Source organism: Pleurodeles waltl, chromosome 10, assembly GCF_031143425.1.
Source record: "Pleurodeles waltl isolate 20211129_DDA chromosome 10, aPleWal1.hap1.20221129, whole genome shotgun sequence".
NCBI lineage: Eukaryota > Metazoa > Chordata > Amphibia > Caudata > Salamandridae > Pleurodeles > Pleurodeles waltl.
The window spans coordinates 34,603,194-34,623,284 of record NC_090449.1 but is presented as its reverse complement, the minus strand read 5'-3'; the positions used below and the strand labels follow the sequence as shown (position 1 = coordinate 34,623,284).

Here is a 20,091-nt window from a genome sequence, read left to right as displayed (position 1 = left end):
CTTCAAAGCCTGGGCTGTGTGTGCCAGGCTGTTTCAGGAGTAACCACACACAGAAGAATTACTGTCATTTTATATTTTCATATGTTCAGTTTCACTGTTGGTGTTACTGTCATGTATTCAGTTAGAGCTTTTGTGTTTGTAGTTTTTTACTTATTTATAATTAGTGGTTTCTTTGTTGTTAACAACAAAACAAAAAGGGATGGCAGTGTGCGTGGAGTGGCGCTTGGCTGGCGAGTGCGTGGAGTGGCGCTTGGCTGGTGGTACAGCCAAACGCCAGTCCACACACTCCCATCAGCTGGTGCGATTGCTGTATCAGGCATGTGGGCGTATGAAAGGGATGGGCCCTTGAGTGGCGCGGTCTGTCGATGCGAGTGTTGTAATGTGCTGGGCCTGTGGCCGACAGCATGAATGGTCTTGTGCATGTCATGCATGAAAGGTGTGTGAATGGACTGTAAAGCGGTTGGTGCCTTGTCGCAGCTTTACAGCTCAAGTTTTTTTGGCCTTTGTTAGTAACAGTGCATTTAATTTTTGTGAAATCTCTTGTTAATAAAATTTGATTTACTGAACCATCACTTACCCTCCTGCCAAATCCAACCAGTATGTGTGGTAAAAATGTCAAAACCTGCTCTGCTGTAATCAGGCGTTGCATCACACCCTTGACATGCTAGGTGTCTCGGGTGGGACCCCGATCATGAGGCATGCCACCAACTTGGTTAGTGGGTGACGGGTCCTTTTTACATAACCTAAGTGCATTTCTTTTCACAATTTTAGTGTTTGGAACATCACAGAATTTCATGGACACATCAAAATGATCTATTAAACTACCTGTGTTTGGGGGTGGGGGAAAAAGGCCCCTACATTTTTGGTCCCAGGTGCGGCCTTCATCTAGGGAAACCTACCAAACCCAGACATTTTTTGAAACTAGACACCCCCCAGGGAGTCCAGGGAGGTGTGGCTTGTGTGGATTCCCCAACATTTACTTACCTAGATTCCTCTGCAAACCTCAATTTTAAAAAGCATATTTTCCTCACTTTTGTTTTGTAGGATCACCGCTCCGGCACAAATTTACTACCACCCAGCGTTTCCCTCAGTCCCCCAAGTAAAATGATACCTCACTTGTGTGGGTCCCCAAAGCAGAGTCAGCCTACAGATGTATAAAAGAAAAATATGTGCCTATCAACTCGCTGTGCTATCCCCTCAATTTCTACAGGTTCTTGGTCTTTTTGTTGCAGGCACCTGGGCCACCCATACAAGTAGGATTGACTTGGTAGAAATGTGTGAGATGTAAGGAACAAGGGGGAGGTGAGCTGAAGTTAAGATATTTGAGGAAGATTCAATGTCATAGAACTTTGATCATCGTTCTGGAGCAAGTGGTTAATTGCTTCTGAGACGTTACCTTCTAAACATCTACTTTGCAAACAAATAGGCCTGGGGTAGATGGTACTTTAAGATATCTCTGCACACAGAACAGGTGTTTTGGGGAAGGGAGTAGCTGATCGTGTAGAAACTAGATCACAGAAGTTAAAATGTCATGTGGAAGTGGGGTGGGGAATGCAACTGGGACAAAAAAAAAAAAAGTTACTTTTATTGCAATGCACATTTACAGATTGAATTACATGGAACTGACAATTTGCCCAGAATTCCACATGGTTGGTCAATGCTGTAGTCTGGTTTATCGCTCAGTCTCCAGGGTGGCCGGTAGGCACCTCCACCCTGGAGACATCTCCTCTCTGAAGATTGAAAGTTGTGCGATTGCAAGGATAGCCATACCAGACTACAAGGAGGGGTTACATTTCTAAGTAAACCAGTTGAGATTACAGAAGACAAGCAGGCATAGACCAAGTCTTGCTGCAAGTTGGGGGACTCAGGATGCGCGCTGCCGATAGACAAGATAAGGCGGAGGGCTGATGCTTCCTGCAGTGTGCTGCCAGGAAATGGGGTGACACAGGGGCTGGTGGGTGGAACTGTAGCTGCTGGTACCTCTGCTGGCCTCCTAGTGGCAATGTCCTTTACAGTGCCGGGGGTAGCTTGTACTCCCTCTGCTACCAGGAACGACCAGAAGTGGATATCCACTGGACAAGTTTAATGTCCATCGGCCACAAAAGATTCCTTTTCGGCTGAAGGAGTTCCTTACGAAAACTCAGTTTATATCAACAAACATATTCAAAAGGGGGAACAGTCCCATGTCTCACTCACAGCAGACCCTACTGTCTGTGTGTGACATTGTGGAAGATATGCAGATCCCCGATGTATGCGCCTAATCCTAGATGGGGCCTTCTAAACAACCCTCAATCCTTTAGTGACAGCTTCTGAAGTGCGTCATCCCAACCTAACCAGCTGGCCGGCACCTGGGATCCAAAGTCTGAACCCGCAGAGAATGGAAAAGAAACTCAATTGCACTCTAATCGCGGACACAGTTAAAAAACAGGATGACATAGATCCTGCAGGGGTTCCCTAATAATTTGTTTTTCAAAGTACTTCTGACTGCATTTTTGCCACTTCTAAGTTCTGTAAAGAACAAGCGTTACTATCACTCACCCTTGGAAGGATGCAAGGACGAGTTACCTTCCTGGGTTTCATGCAGTCAACCTGCAGGTCACAATGGATCTAAATTTAACACGATAAGCCACCTTGCCAGGGTTGCAGTTTATATACGGTGGAGCAAGTGCTTCCCCAGATGTTTTTTGAAACCCCGAAGGCACAACAGTCTCACCTATGGAGGACAACTAAACATTTCTAGGGAATAATTCGACTCCCCCTCTGCCTTCGTAACCTTCAGGCTTGACATACCTGCTTGAATCTGTCCTGCAGCAAGTCCATCTATGGGCTTGACAGAGGCTGGCCTTCGAGGGCTCTTTCACTCTCCTTCTAGACATAGCACTGTGACCTGGTCAGAGCATGCAGTCCCTCTTCTCCTTCCAAGTAAAGAAGGGCCCGCTTAATAAAGATGGACCCTTGCATAAAAACGTTTACATGATGTTTATTACTGGAGCGAATACCCAGTTTAATTGTATTCCATCTACTGACGTCTGAAAGGTGAAGGGCTAAATTGATCCAGCTGGGGTACAAGTTTGTGACTTGCAAGTGACACGCAGATGTCACTTTTCTTGCAAGACATCTGGTTGGCAAGCAAAACTATAAATTCTTCTTTTAATGCCTGGGCTAAAAACGGTCACATAGGACTTACTTTGTTTGATGGACTAAATTAGACCGGTGTTGTAAGGTTGAGTGGCAAGTAAGCCAAATAGAACCATGTAGGACCCAGACCTTTCAGCCATGGTTGAACAGAGGACAAGGTTAAGAAGCAAGACACACCAATGAGAACTTCTCAAGGAATAGCAATGGCAGCCAAGTAGAGATTAGGAGGAACGGAAAGTCGGTGAACTGAAAGGTCATAGAAGAAGCCACAGAATGAAAACTGACAAGCGCAATAAATACCTTCACACAAGAGGCTGATCTGCTACCCCAGACTTTGATTGCAGGTAACAACCACCATATCTTGCCCACCACCCTGCCTGCCACAGCATGACAAGGAATCACCTCCAGCTCGGACTACAGTCTGACACGAACATTACTTCTCTGGGTCAGCCAAGGGAATTGTTGAATTGGGCTGGTGATTTAGCCACCAGATCCTTCAGGTATGCTGGTTTCGCACATTTTCATTCTTTTTGGAGAACTTTCTCATGTTAGACCAAATCCAGTCCTCTGCATTGGTCTGAAGGGGTACGACAAAGCTAGTCCGACAATGCAAAATACAGTTTTTGGCAGGCCAAATTTGCCAGACCGTCTTGAACAGAACTGTGTGTCAGGCCGACGTTCATCAGCACAACAAAAGTCTGGCCATCATTTGTCACATCACCCTCTACACGCACCTTCCAAGAAGCCCAAAAGGATGAATGAGCAATCAAAGAAGTCAGTTTCACCTAAAACGGAGTAGATGCTTGGAGATCTGGCTGACTTTACAACAACAGAGCACTAATGCTTTAAATTTGTAGGCAGCGATGAATGCCATCCCAAATGCAGACACTCACCATGGAGTATTCGGCCAGGACCTTGGCTGGCAGCTCCACATCAGGATCATCCTTGGGCTGGCTTTCCAACAGCGAGGCTGCATCAATCCTGGCCAGGAGCCTAGGCAGAACGAAAAGCAGACTATTAGCCTACCGCAGAGGGAAAGATTTGTGGAGGGAAAGCAACATTCACCCACAGAAAAAAGTACACCCAAGGAATGATTTTACCAAAAAGCAGAGATGTCAAATACTTTATGCTCCAGATAATGTGGAAGAAAGAAAACCATAAACTTAAGGGGCAAACGATGCAGTTCAACACCACGAACACTTCAGGGTGAGTAACAGACAAGCATTCAACCACCTACTGACATCCTACAACACACATCCCCATCAACACACAATACGCTCATATTCCAGTCGTCTTCCCATTGACAGATACAATGACCTCAGACCGCCACGACATCAGCCAAAGAGAAAGCCCACAAGTGGGTCTAACGGGCACCCAGCTTCTGAAAACCCGGATTCCATACAGGTGGTAGAAAGATCTATAACAATAGAAATAACACAACATACAACTATTTTACAGTTTGACTCCTTGCACACATTGTGAACACGTTCACTTTCCACAGCTCGGAGGTTCCATTACTCGGTCATTGTTCAGACTCCCTTAAGAGATGCAGCAGTTAGGAAGGGATGTTCAGCTCTGCACTGATACACGAGTCCAATAGATACAGCAGGCAAGAGGAAACCCAGAGGTGATTCAATGATTGAGGGCAGAAAAGTCACCAGGGGTTCAAGTTATTGCGGGCAAAACACGAGGATGGCGCCATAAGAGACCTGTGGCCTTATAACATCATGGCTGAACAGGCTCAACAAGCAGAGGTGATCCGCCAAGCAGGGGCGGAGAAAAAGAGATTTTTCCAGACGCAATTTTCCGTAAGAAAATTTAACAGGGTTACCTGGAGGACAGAATTACACCAAATTGGGCAGAGAGCGTTCTTTTTGTGATTTGCTGCAAAACTTTTCTGTAGTTTTCGATAAAGTAAAGGTTCAAAATGTATGTGTACATCGCACCACGGATTCTTTTAATAACTCAAGGGGCAGAGTATGGGGTACCCTGACTCCCTCGGACATCTGGTTAAAAAATTAAACTTTTTTTCTCGCTGTTTTGTGGTTCCTACGATCCGCTGTGCACTCAGCACAGCCCCCGAGAACCACAGGTGGATCAGCAGATTCGCAGCACAAAGAGTTAATACATTACAGGGGGTGGGTGCCCCCAGACCCTGCGTCGCCCAAGCCTATGCCATGCATCGCAAGTGACAGCTTACTTTTTTTTTTTTTTTTTAAGAAATGAAAAAGAAGGTTAAAATGACGGTAGCTAGGAAATGTAAGATCTCATTTTTACATTAAAAAAAAAAAAAAAAAAACACACAAACAAACAAAAGCAAACACCACTTAGAAACTCACTGAAAAATCCAAAGGTTAAACGAACATTCTAGTTAGCTGTTATATGTGGCAGAATACTGTATTATGTTCCAACCCCATTGGCACAAACTATGGAAAATAATTCAGGATTACACCATGAGTCTTAGGACATATGGATGTGCATTAGACCTCTTCCATAAGGAAATTATATTTATGACCCTGAACCCAAAAACATTTGATTTTTTTGCACTTTAGGTTCGCTGTGGTAACTGACCAACTGCCAATTGATGCACCTCGGATTGGCCCTGCATCCAAAATATCCTGTTCTAGGATAATCTATAGGCATGATTCACCGATCAGGCGTTCAGCATAGGTAGCCTGCTCCCTTGTACCCAATGGGCATGGCCTGTTGGGCAGGCATCATTGTCTATGCCTGTGCCCAGGACCCCTGCTCACAGTACAAACTGAGCACAGGGCATAACCAAGAGTGCTATCTGTTAGACTCCACATAATTACAGATATGTCAACATGGTCGGTTTCTAAAACAGCTGATGCCCAAAAACCTTTTGTTCATTTAGCACACTTCATTGCCCACCCAGAAACAAGATCTTGGAGTCAGGCCTCCTGGGCATGTTGCAAAGCATTACACTCTGAATGGACTTAATCTGAAAACAAGCCAATGGTTCTCAACTATGTGATAGCTATTGACTTGGCAACACAAAAGGATGATAGACGGAGTGCTGAAACTTTTAAAGCACTCACCCCAGTTACAGATCTGGGTTTAATCCATTGTACTTTTGCTCACCATACCACACCAATTTGAAACCAGCCATATGCAAATCAGTCTTGACCCTCTTCCCCATGAGAACAGTCCAGCTCGAACTGCCAGGACAAGTCCTCACTGAACTGGAAACAGGCATCCAGGGACCAGTTTCAGAGTATCAGCAGCAGAGTTGGCTTGAATCCAGTGGCACAGTGAGCATGGGACCCACGTCTGGGCCTACCCTTCCCACTTAGGGCAACTTTAGCAACATAAAAGGATGATGGCTTGGTCAATGTCTTTTGATCATGTTGTACATCAATGCATGTTTTTCTGGCAGGAGGGGATGGAGCAAACACCACAGGGGTGGGACAAGACAAGCAAGAATGTAGAGGGGCAGCAAGCAAGAACATGGGTTTTAGGGCAAGCAACATTGCTGAGCAGGGAGGGGTAGACTGCCTGAAAATCATGACCTCTTATGAAGTGTTCCAACTAAAATAATAATCTTAATAAGTGCCCCTGCTGTGCAAGAACACTGGGTGCCACAAGGAAGCAGTACTTAGGCCAGGCTCTAGGGGAGGGGCAAACACATGAAGGAGTGAAGCCGGCAGGCGCTGACCAAAGAAACCAAGGTAATGAGTGACGAGAAAGCTAATCAATGGTAAGCAATAGGCCGGCTCCAAGCCCTCTGTAAGTAAACAAAATGTCTCACAGGTGGAATGCATTCACCGTCTCAGGCAAGACCTAAGAGACAAACAGCAGTTTGTGAAACAAAGATACCTCTTAGGAAGTGGTGTGCCTGGAAGTGAAAGTTCCATGGTACCAGGCAGTCTTAAAGTAATGCCACCAGCAAGGTAGCGTGTTCATTAATAGACCCTGGTAAAGGAAAAGTCTGCCAATTTCAGAGTAAAGCAGACTGACCACTGGACATGCTTAGTCACAGACTATAAAACCGCTTGTGTGGCTCTGTGGCAGCATTCTTTTCAAAGGATGCTTAACATCTGGTTCTCAGTAACTAGACCTACATAAGCAGTACGAACTAACCATACTGGTAGGGAAAATGCTGAAATTGACAAGTCAAGAGTTCTTGACTTTCAGTTAACGGATGCCTGGGTCAAGGAGAGACTAAAATTAACTGGTTGTATGTACGTCCGCGGCAGGAACAAAGTATCCTGCTTAACACAGTAGAGGAATTTGTATTTATCATACCTGTTATGCACCAAGGCCAGGCAGAACCCACCCACTCAAGTCAGGGCAAGGGATTTACACACAAGATAGCCCCTGCTCACCCTCTTGGTAGCTTGGCACAAGCAGCCAGGCCTATCCCAGAGGCAATGTGCAAAGCGATTGCACAACACGTGACACAATAAATACACCACAGAAGGAACACAACATCAAGTTCTATAAAAATAAAACTGTATTGCATAAAATATCATTAGAGCAAACCCAGCATGTATCAGTAATACCCTGCTACAGAAGCAGTTGTCAGAACATTACACAGGTTACTGGTAGTCTGTGGAAATAAGCAGTAGTCAGGTAAACACAAAGGTTATTAGTAATACCCTGCAACACAAGCAGTAGTCATGTTGTCATTATAATCGAAAATGCAGGTCAGAATAAGCATAATATCAGAGATGCCAAGATGATCTCATGAAGGCACAGAGTGAAACATTCCCAGTAGAGCCCATAAAAGGAAACATCTGCCTATGTCATACGTCGTAGACTATTACTCCCCCAACACAGGTCACCATTGTTATCAGCAATACACATGTTGCAATAAACACATTCTCAGCAATGCCAAGACAATCATGGATGCACATGAGAGGAACCATTCCCATCAGGTACATGCCAGCATAAACACAGTGGCAAGATGGCCATGGCATAATCCTGAAGACAACTAGAAGAAAAACATTCCCCAAACAGCGGATGACAGGCAAACCCTCCCAATGTATACAAAACAGGCCCTGAAAGCATGCATATTCTCCCCTAGTGGGGCAAGCAGTTCAGGTAGCCCGGATCAGGTCATGAAAAGCGTGGCAGCCTCTCCAAAGAAGGCAAAACACAAACGGACATTTGGAGTATATGGTGATCATCCCAGAACTCCCTTTCCCCCAAAGGTCACAGCACCTCCTACAGAGCTTTAAGTGATTATATGGTAGGTAGCAGAGACCACTACCTCCAGATCAGGAGCTCCTGACCTAACAGATTGCACGGTAATTGTCAACCCTCGAGGTAGGCTCAGGAAGGTAACTACTCTGGGGTTTCTCCAGCCGCCCTAGGGGACGTGGAAAGCAAGAGCGGAACGGCCGGTGTCAACGCTGTAGTATCCTTGGGGCTAGTCGCTGGCCTGGATATCAGTCCCTGGTATGGGCTGCTAGGGGTAAGTGAGTAGGGAATCAGGGCACTCCGGGCTGGCAGCTGCACCAAAGGGACCAGCACCTGCCAAAAAGGGAAACCACACCGCTATGCGGTCCTTCCTAATGTCAGCAAGGGGTGGGACCCACACCAGCAGAATGGCAGTCACATTGTTCTCCTTCCTCTGTAATCCTGGGTGCTGTCTCTTTGGTTGCTGGGCAACCCTCTGGTTTAGTTCTGTCCACGTCTCTTGGGCCTCAGGCACGGGCCAGCGTCAAGGAAGTTTCCTACTTCCTCAGTGGGCAGTGCGGTGGTGGGGGAGAATGACAAGATAAAACTCCACATGCACTGATGTCAATGATAAACACTCCTCACGTACCAGCTTTGGCCAGAGGGCCAAGAAGCAGGATGCAGCACTTAATGGGTGAGGCTCGGGCGGTACACAGAGGAGTAGACAGTCCAGCACACAACCAGTGGCGGTTCCTTCTAGCAGCCTCACAGAACCTCGGCAGTCCAGAGTAAGGGGAAAGGCTGGCAGCAGGGCAACATAGAGAAAAGCAATCCAGATGAGTCCTTTGCGCCCCCCAGCAGACACCAGGCAGCAGGGCAACAAATGAAGAGCAGTCCACATGAGTCCTTTGTGAAGTCCAGCAGTCCCTTTGGCAGAGGTTTGGCACTGCTCTTCCAGTGTGGGGGAGAACCCCTAGTACTTATACTTATCTTGCGCAGTTTTACACAAAAGGGGGAGAAGGGGTTCCAACCAGTACTGACCAGTTCCAGGAGTGTCCCCTTTCTCCTCCAGCACAGGATCCAGACATCAGTGGGGGGGTTGGAGGAGGGGGGGGGGGTTAAACGAGCCCTTTGTGTGAGGCCAGGGAATAGCCTTTACCAATGCAGATGTGTCCCGCCACTCCCAGCCCAGGAAGACCATTAAATATGCAGATGCACCTCTATGACACTTCCACCCTCCCTGTGTACCGGCTGTCTTCAAGGTATGCACAAAGCCCAGCTGTCACTCTGCCCCAGATGTGGAGTGGAGGTAAGCTGCAAAACACCAGTCATAAGCACAGAGAAATGCCCGCTTTCTAAAAGTGGCATTTCTATAATGGTAATTAAAAATCCACCTACACCAGAAAGCAGTATTTCTCACTACCATTACAGCCATACCAAACATGCCTACGCTACCCTTCATATATTAGATAGTACCACTTAGACATATGTTAGGGCATTACCAATGCAATCCTATGAGAAAGGCATCACCCACAGTAGTGGGTAACCAAAAAGGCTGTGTCACTACCAGGGCAGGCCACACAACCAGACACATGCCCTGCCTTTTACCCACACCGTACCATGTCCTTAGGGCTAGCTAGGACCTACCTTAGAGGTGACATATGTAGTAAAAGGGGAGTTCCAGGCCCAGCAAGAGAATTTAGATGGCAGGCCCCTGTGACAGTAAACTGCATGCAGGCCCTGCGCTAGCAGGCCAGAGACAGGTTTGAAAGGCTACTTCAGTGGGTGGCGCAAGCAGCGCTGCAGGCTGTAGGAGGCTGGCCTGGCTTGTAGTGGGTACCAGAGGCACTTACACCTTGTGCCAGGTCCAGTTATTCCTTATTAGTGTAGAAGAGGTGTTTCTAGCAGCTTAGGCTGATAGAAGGTAGCTATGGCAAAGCAGCTTAGGCTGAACTAGGAGACATGTAAAGCTCCTACTAAACCACTGGTGTCATATGCACAATATCATAAGAAAACACAATACACAGAAGTACTAAAAGAACAAGTTACTTACCTTCGGTAACGCTTTTTCTGGTGGATACACTAGCTTCCTCACCTTATGAATTCATCCTTGCGCCAGCATCCAACGGAAAGTCTTCTTCCAAGCTGTCCACGTCGACGAGGACGTCATAATGGCACGGCTCCACGTGACTCCGTCTGACGTCACCGTGCCAATAAGAGGTCCTCGTCGGCATGCTGACGTCAGTTTCACCTCCTTTTTTTTTTTGTGCCTTTGAGGCGAACAGGTGACAACCGACCCATAGAAAACCGTAAAGAAAAATACATATACACAAGAAATTTCACAAGAATATTCACACGAAATATCAGAATATTATAATATTAAAGTACACCCATAACTATATATATATATATATATATATATATACACACACACACACACACACACACACACACACACACACACACACACAAATATAAACCATTTACAAGAAAACCGTGAAATCAAGCAGGCAACAGGGAGGCGGGAGGGACCGGGAGGAATCCACAGGTAGCTAGTGTATCCACCAGAAAAAGCGTTACCGAAGGTAAGTAACTTGTTCTTCTGATGGATACAACTACCTGTGGATTCCTCACCTTATGAATAGAGTCCCAAAGCCGTACTGCACTCTGTGGTGGGTGCCCACCTGATTACACCAAGAAATCTTGCAACACCGAGCGAGCAAAATGACAGTCCCTCCTCACCTCAGAATCCAAACAATAATGTTTTGCGAAAGTATGGAGGGACGCCCTAGTTGCTGCTTTACAAATGTCCACTAATGGAACTCCTCTCGCTAGGGCCGAAGTGGCCGACTTAGCCCTAGGAGAATGGGCCCTGATACCCTCAGGGGGAACTTTCTTCGCCAGAGAGTAACAAACTTTTATACACATGATGACCCACCTGGAGATTGTTCGTTTCTGGACCGCTCTGCCCCTTCGCTGTCCAACATACCCTACGAACAGCTGATCATCCAAACGAAAGACTTTTGTTCTTTCCAGGCAGAAACTCAGAGCCCTCTTAGGGTCCAACCGATGGAGCCTCTCTTCATCCTTAGAGGGGTGGGGAGGAGGGTAGAACGAGGGAAGGGTAATAGTCTGACCCATATGAAAAGGAGTGACAACTTTTGGCAGAAAAGCCGCCCTGGTTTTCAACACCACTTTATCAGGGAAAAACATGGTAAATGGAGGTTTAACAGAAAGGGCTTGAAGTTCCAACCCTTCTAGCAGAAGTAATCGCAATCAAGAAAAGAGTCTTTAGGACTAGGTATCCTAATGGGCATGAATACATAGGCTCGAAAGGTGAACCCATTAGAAATGATTCAGGTCCCACTGAGGCATGTGAAAGGGCGTGGGAGGAAACCTATTAACTAAACCCTTAATGAACCTATTTACAGTCAGAGATTTAAATAAAGAAGGCTGGTCCGGAAGGCAAAGAAAAGCCGACAGAGCCGCCAAATAGCCTTTAACTGTAGCTACCGCGCAGCCTTTCTTTGCTAAATCAAGAGCAAACAAAAGAACATCTGAAAGGTGGGCCTTTAAGGGATCTTTTTGATTCTCTCCACACCAAACCACAAATTTTGCCCACCTACCAGCATAAATGGATTTAGTGGAGTGTCGCCTGGACGATAAAATAACATCCACTACATCCGGTGGGAGAGAAAAGGAACTCAGGTTGCCCCGTTCAATCTCCAGGCATGAAGGTGCAGGCTCTGGAGGTGTAGAACCTGCCCCTGCGACTGTGAGAGGAGGTCTGCCCTGAATGGGAGACAGAGCGGAGGGCACCTAGAGAGTTGAAGTAGGTCTGTGTACCATACCCTTCTCGGCCAGTCCGGTGCCACCAAGATGACTTGGGCCCAGTCTTGACGAACCTTCCTCAGAACCAGAGGAACCAAGGGTATGGGGTGGGGGGGGGGGGGACACGTAAAGCAACTGGCCACTCCAGGACATCGGAAACGCATCCCCCAACGCTCCTTGCAACGGATACTGGAGGCTGCAGAACAACGGACAGTGCCCGTTCTCCCGAGTGGCGAATCGATCCACGTGATGCGTACCCCACATCCCGAAGATGTAGAGGACCAGGTCCGGATGGAGACGCCACTCGTGATCTACTGAGAAGTGACGACAGACCGTCCGCCGGTACACTTAGAGCTCCGGCCAAATGATTCGCTATTAAGCAAATCTGATGGTCCTGAGCCCAGGACCAGAGTCGCAGAGCCTCTCTGCAGAGAAGGTACGACCCTACTTCTCCCTGATTGTTTATATACCACATCGCAGTAGTGTTGTCCGTCAGGATCTGAACCGACCGACCGCGAAGGGAAGGGAGGAAAGCCTTGAGCACCAAACGTATCGCCCGCAACTCCAACAGATTGATGCGCAACATCTGTTCCGCTGGAGACCAACAACCCTTGATCTCCAGGTCCCCCAGATGAGCTCCCCACCCTAGAGCGGAAGCATCAGATATTACTGTGGCTACAGGCAGTGAAAACGGTTTTCCTTGGGAAAGGTTGCTGTCCACCGTCCACCAATGAAGATCCGCTGCAGTGTCCCTGGAGATCCTTATCGAATCCCTGAGATCTCATTTGTGCTGGAACCACTGCCTGCAGAAGCACCACTGAAGAGCCCTCACATGCCAGCGTGCGTGAGGGACCAACAGAATGCAAGAAGCAAACAGACCTAGCAGGCGTAAGACCTTGAGGACTGGAACTACCGCTTCATTTTGAAACATTGGAATCAGCACCTGACTGTCCCGAACCCGATGAGGCGGGGGGTAGGCCTGAAACAATGTGTCCAGTACTGCCCCTATGAACAGGAGGCATTGAGAGGGCTCCAGGTGAGATTTGGGTAGATTTACTGAAAAACCCAGATCGAACAACAACTGGGTTGTCATTCGCAGGTGAGACAACACAAGCTCTGGAGACTTGGCTTTGATCAACCAATTGTCCAGGTAGGGAAAAACCACTACTCCCCTCCTTCTTAGATGTGCTGCAACCACTGCCATCACCTTCGTAAAAACTCGAGGTGCTGAAGTAAGTCCAAACGGTAGGACCGCAAACTGGTAGTGTTGCGTCCCGACAACAAACCGGAGATACTTCCTGTGTGACTTGATTATTGGAATATGAAAGTACGCATCCTGCAAGTCGACAGACACCGTCCAGTCTCCTTCGTTCAACGCCAATAGTACCTGCGCTAGGGTCAGCATTTTGAATTTCTCCTGTTTGCGGAACAAATTCAAAAACCTCAAGTCCAGGATCGGTCTTAGACGACCGTCTGCTTTGGGAATCAGGAAATATCTTGAATAACACCCCTGACCCCTTTCCTGCACCGGCACCAACTCTATTGCGCCCTTAGACAACATGGTCAGAACCTCCTGTTGTAACAACAGAAGATGGTCTTCTGAACAAAATGAGGGACGGGGGGGGACTCCTGAAAGGGGAAGAGCATAACTTTTTCCACAATTCTTAACACCCACGAGTCCATTGTAATCGACTCCCACTTGCGGAGAAAAAGGCTCAACCTTCCCCCTACAGGAGAAGTAGGGATGATAATGTGGGGAAAACTAGGGCTGCTCTGCTGTTGTCCACTGGAGGAGGAGGATGAAGAAGAAGGCTGCTGGACTGGCCCTCTAGCTCTACCCCTACCCCGCCCTCTAAAGGCACAATAGGGCGTATTGGCAGGTTGCTGGGCCAAGAATTGAGACCTCCGAAAAGGCGGAACCATGTGCAAACCCCCTGAACCTGCAAAAAGGTCTGTAAGATGTAGCAGTAGCAGTCTGTAAGCCCAAAGACTTAGCTGTTGCCCGACTGTCCTTAAACCTTTCAAGGGCAGAGTCCGCCTTCTCTCCAAACAGCTTTTCACCATCGAATGGCAGATCTAACAAGGTGGATTGAACGTCCGATGAAAATCCAGAGGACCTTAACCTCCTAGTAGCCACAGATGTCCCCATGGCCCTGGCTACTGAATCAGACGTGTCCAGGCAAGACTGTATAATCTGCTGTGCAGCCGCCTGCGCATCCGTAAAAAGAGACCCTAAGGACCTTTGTACCTCCTGCGGCAAATCTTTGGCCATTTCCTTAGCGGAGTCCATAAGGACATACCTGCCCAGCACACAGGTAGAATTAGTAGCCTTGAGCGCCATGCTACAGGATGAAAAGATATTCTTCGAAGACTGCTCCATCCTCTTCGACTCCCTATCAGTTGGAACTCCATGAATGTTCCAGAAGCAGACTTCGCGGAGCAAGACGCCTGGACTACTAAACTTTCAGGAGTCGGATGACGTGACAGGAAAACAGGATCTCCTGGTGCGCCTCTATGCCTCCTCGCTACTGCCCTGTTCACTGCAGGAGTCGTAACTGGCTTCCTCCACATATCCAATATAGGCTCAGTCAAAGCCTCATTGAAGGGCAGCAAAGGATCAGCGCTGGACGTAGAAGGGTGCAACACCTCAGTAAGCAGGTTAGTTTTCACCTCTGCCACAGACAATGGCAAGTCCAGAAACTCTGCTGCCACCGTATGGAAGGATGCGGCCTCCTCTGTAAACTCCCCCGGGAGATGTAATGTCCCACTCAGGGGGAAGTATCCAGTCCTGGGTACTCATCAGAAGGATCAATTTCACCTTCCTCCAACTGCCTGTACTCTTCCAGAAGTCGTAAAGCCTTTCTACGAGACCGAAGGTGTGTTTCCAAAGTCAGCATCGATACTGAATCCATCGACACAGACGACTTCGAATCCCGGAAAGGCACAGGAAGAGATGGGTGACTCTTAGCATCACCCGGCACCGACACGGACTCCAACGATTACCTCCGCAGAGTCGGCTGACAGGAAGGCGATGGAGCCGGCCTGGAAGGAGACATCGACGTCAAATGGCGCGGCGATGGCATCGGCTGACGCGATGGTGGAGCCACCGCCCCAGACAGTGATCTCCCACGAGGAGATATCCTCGGCGCCGATCCGACATCCTCAGCAGGACAAAAAGGCATTAATGGAGCCACTTTATACGGCGCCGGAGAGCCCAAATCAAATGCCAATGGCCCCGTGGGACCCGCCGGTGCACCAGCAGGAGCCATGGACTGGAAAACGGCATACATCGCATTAAAAAATGCAGCCGGATCCGCCCCTGGAGCCGGGAAAGCAGGATATTGCCGAGTAGATGACTGCTGCACATCAGTCTCCTGCGACGCCGGTGAAAACTGAGGACTATGATGAGTAACCTCAAAGACCGACGGCGCCGGTGATAACTCCGGACTCCTGGGCTGAGGCGTCACAGTAGGGCTCATCTCCCATGTCTTTTGGCATCGAGAAGACAGAGACCTCGACCAGCTCCGCTCAGACCGGCACCGAGAGTCATGGCGGCGCCGTGAATCATGATGACGCCGCTTCTTAGGTGAAACATGGGAGGAATCCCTCTTATGGCCCTTCTTTGCTTTCGCCAGAAAAAGCTTTGCCTCTCGCTCCTTTAGAGCCTTAGGGTTTATACTCTGGCACGACGAACATCCCTTAACGTCATGCTCAGAACTAAGGCACCAAATACAATCCAAATGTGGATCGGTCACTGACATCCGACCTCCACATTCTCTACATGGCTTAAAACCAGCCTTCTTTGGAGGAGATTTTGTAACCACCAAAAACGCAACAGTAATCAACGAACCAGGAAGAAAAACCGTTGGCGAAGGCACAGAAAAAAGGAAAACTGACGTCAGCACGCTGACGAGGACCTCTTATTAGCACGGTGATGTCAGACGGAGTCACGTGGAGCCGTGCCATTATGACGTCCTTGTCGACGTGGACAGCAAGGAAGAAGACTTTCCGTCGGCTGCTGGCGCAAGGACGAATTCATAAGGTGAGGAATCCACAGGTAGTTTTATTCAGCAGAAATAAAGGTACTTTATTTTTATGACAATATGCCAAAAGTATCTCAGTGAGTACCCTCAGTATGAGGATAAGATATATACACAAGATATATGTACACAAACCAAAATTATGCAGGTAATAGCAAGAAAAGTAATGCAAGCAGTGTAAAGTTACAATAGAAGCACATAGGTATAGGGGCAACACAAACCATATACTCCAAAAGTGGAATACGAACCACGAATGGACCCCAAACCTATGTGAGCTTGTAGAGGGTCGCTGGGACTGTAAGAAAACAGTGAGGGTTAGAAAAATAGCCCACCCCAAGACCCTGAAAGGTAGGTGTAAAGTGCACCTACTACCCCCAGATAGCACAGAAGTCGTGATAGGGGGATTCTGCAGGAAGAACAAACACCAGCAATGCAACAACAGTGGATTTCCGGACCTGAGTACCTGTAAGACAAGGGGACCAAGTCCAATAGTCGCGACAGTGTCGAGAGTGGGCAGGAGCCCAGGAAATGCCAGCTGAGGGTGCAAGGAAGCTGCCACCTGTTTGGAAGAAGCTTGGTGTTCTGCAAGAACGAAAAGGACTAGGAACTTCCCCTTTGGAGGATGGATGTCCCACGTCGTGAAGAAGCTTGCAGAGGTGTTCCCACGCAGAAAGACCGCAAACAAGCCTGGCTAGCTGAAAGGGTCACGGTTAGGGTTTTTGGATGCTGCTGTGGCCCAGGAGGGACCAGGATGTCGCCACTTGGATGAGGCGACGGAGGGGGCGCCCCCAGCAAGTCAGGGAGCCCTCACAGAAGCAGGCAGCACCCACAGAAGTACCTGAACAGGCACTTGGAAGAAGAGTGAACTGGGTCCACGCAAAGTCACAAAAGGGAGTCCCACGACGCCGGAGGACAACTCAGAAGGTTGTGCACTGCAGGTTAGAGTTTCGGGGACCCAGGCTTGGCTGTGCACGAAGGAAATCCTGGAAGAGTGCACAGGAGCCAGAGCAGCTGCAAATCACACGGTACCCAGAAATGCAGTCTAGCGTGGGGAGGCAAGGACTTACCTCCACCAAACTTGGACTGAAGAGTCACTTGGACAGAGTTGCTGAGTTCCAGGGACCACGCTTGTCGTGCTGAGAGGGGACCCAGAGGACCAGTGATGCAGTCTTTTGTTGCCTGCGGTTGCAGGGGGAAGATTCCTTCGACCCACGGGAGATTTCTTCAGAGCTCCTGGTGCAAGAAGGAGGCAGGCTACCCCCAGAGCATGCACCACCTGGAAACAGTTGAGAAAACCAGCAGGATGAAGCGATACAAGGTTGCTAGTAGTCGTCTTTGCTACTTTGTTGCGGTTTTGCAGGTGTCCTGAGCAGTCAGCGGTCGATCCTTTGGCAGAAGGTGAAGAGGGAGATGCAGAGAAACTCTGGTGAGCTCTTGCATTTGTTATCTGGTGAGATCCCCAAAGCAGAGACCCTAAATAGCCAGAAAAGGAGGTTTGGCTACCTAGGAAGGAGGATTGGCTACCAAGAGAGGTAAGAGCCTATTAGAAGGAGCCTCTGACATCACCTGCTGGCACTGGCCACTCAGAGCAGTCCAGTGTGCCACAGACACCTCTGTTTCCAAGATGGCAGAGGTCTGGGACACACTGGAGGAGCTCTGGGCACCTCCCTGGGAGGTGCAGGTCAGGGTAGTGGTCACTCCCATTTCCTTTGTCCAGTTTCGCGCCAGAGCAGGGCTGGGGGATCCCTAAACCGGTGTAGACTGGCTTATGCAGAGATGGGCACCATCTGTGCCCATCAAAGCATTTCCAGAGGCTGGGGGAGGTTACTCCTCCCCAGCCTTCACACCTATTTCCAAAGGGAGAGGGTGTTACACCCTCTCTCAGAGGAAATCCTTTGTTCTGCCTTCACCTCAGGAGGGCAGAAACCTGTCTGAGGGGTTGGCAGCAGCTGCAGTGGAGACCCCAGAAAGGCAGTTTGGCAGTATCTGTTCTGTGCTAGAGACCCGGGGGATCATGGAATTGTCCCCCCAATGCCCGAATGGCATTGGGGGGACAATTCCATGATCTTAGACATGTTACATGGCCATGTTCGGAGTTACCATTGTGACGCTGTACATAGGTAGTGACCTATGTACGGTGCACGCGTGTAATGGTGTCCCCGCACTCACAAAGTCCGGGGAATTTGCCCTGAACGATGTGGGGGCACCTTGGCTAGTGCCAGGGTGCCCACACACTAAGTAACTTTGCACCCAACCTTCACCAGGTGAAGGTTAAACATATAGGTGACTTATAAGTTACTCAAGTGAAGTGGTAAATGGCTGTGAAATAACGTGGACGTTATTTCACTCAGGCTGCACTGGCAGGCCTGTGTAAGAATGTATGGGTGGCAAAAGAAATGCTGCAGCCCATAGGGATCTCCTGGAACCCCAATACCCTGGGTACCTCAGTACCACATACTAGGGAATTATATGGGTGTACCAGTCTGCCAATGTGAATTGGTAAATTTAGTCACTAGCCTGTTTGTGACAAATTTGGAAAGTAGAGAGAGCATAACCACTGAGGTTCTGGTTAGCAGAGCCTCAGTGAGACAGTTAGGCATCGCACAGGTAACACATACAGGGCATATACTTATGAGCACTGGGGCCCTGCCTGGCAGGGTCCCAGTGACACAGACTAAAACAACATATATACAGTGAAATATGGGGGTAACATGCCAGGCAAGATGGTACTTTCCTATACAGGACCACTAGCAGCATTTAATTTACATGCCCTGGGTATAGGGATACCACTGTACAAGGCACTTACAGGTAAATTAAATGTGCCAATCAGGTGTAGCCAATCATACCAAGTTTAGAAGGGGGAGCACGTGCACTTTAGCACTGATCAGCAGCTGTAAAGTGCCTAGAGTCCCAACGACAACAAAAATGGTCAGAAAACAAATAGGAGGAGGAAGGCAAAAAAGTTTGGGGAGGACCTTGTAAAAAAAAAAAAAGAGCAAGGTCCAACAATGCCAAGCTCTCCGTCACCCTCTAATCCCATTGTTGGAAACTAAGTCACACCTGTGAAAGATATGACCTGAGAGTGCACGGTTTGCTTTTGAAATACTTCATTAGGTTTTGGCACTTAGGAGTCCTCTACTGTTATGTAATAAATTCATAGGAATTGCTTTCTAATATTACTACCCAATCAGCATAGGCAAAAACAGAACGAAAAAGACATGTATGGCTGTTGCTAAACGGCATCATCCAAAAAAGAAAAAAAAAGTGCAATGATATATGGGCGCATTAATTATCATAGATGCGTACATTCATGTCACGATGCAACGCTGGCCACTGCATAGTGCAGTATACGCGTGCAGGCGTCACCCTGCATGCGCCAAGACACATCTGCCACTTTTTTTTTTTTTCATATTTACCGTTTCAAGATGGTGGACGCTCTCGATTTGGTGTCTTAAGGTGCATGAATCTGAGTTTTTAAGAAGGCGTGGCAGTAAGTTGCAGCTGGTGGTACCGCCTTACACAATTTTAAAAAATATATAAGAAAAAAAGGTGGGTTGGGGAGCAATGAAGGGACAGAGGTAGCAAGACCAGCAGGGGCAAGGAGGATGAAGTATTGGCGCATTGGGGTGAGGGGAGATAGGGAAGGTTCTGGGCGTGGGAGAGCAACACCAGGCATGGAGACTGGTGTGAAAGGGGAATCTACTCACAGGGCACAGAGCAAGACGAGAGACATGAACTCCATGGAGTAATAAAAGCAAAGGAATAAAAGGGGTTGCAAGACTGCAAGCGGTGGAAAGACAAGACATCCAATCAAAATATGGCGAAGAATTGCTCCAGAAGCCGGATCAAGAAAGAATAGAGGAAACAGAAGCAGGGAAATAAGAGACAAAAATGCCATGATGTCAAGAGCTGAGGCTGACCCAAACCTAACTATAGGAAT

General features: G+C 48.2%; 1 protein-coding gene across 4 annotated transcripts in view; it reads right to left on the bottom strand.

The window, feature by feature from the left end:
• Positions 1–20,091, bottom strand: part of ZWINT (ZW10 interacting kinetochore protein) — an 87,641-nt gene that overhangs the window by 63,035 nt on the left and 4,515 nt on the right. For all 4 annotated transcript variants that reach the window (XM_069209574.1, XM_069209577.1, XM_069209578.1 and 1 more), the window contains one exon: positions 4,032–4,131. In XM_069209574.1, coding sequence (XP_069065675.1) covers positions 4,032–4,131 — 100 coding nt within the window. The remainder of the gene's footprint in view (positions 1–4,031; positions 4,132–20,091) is intronic.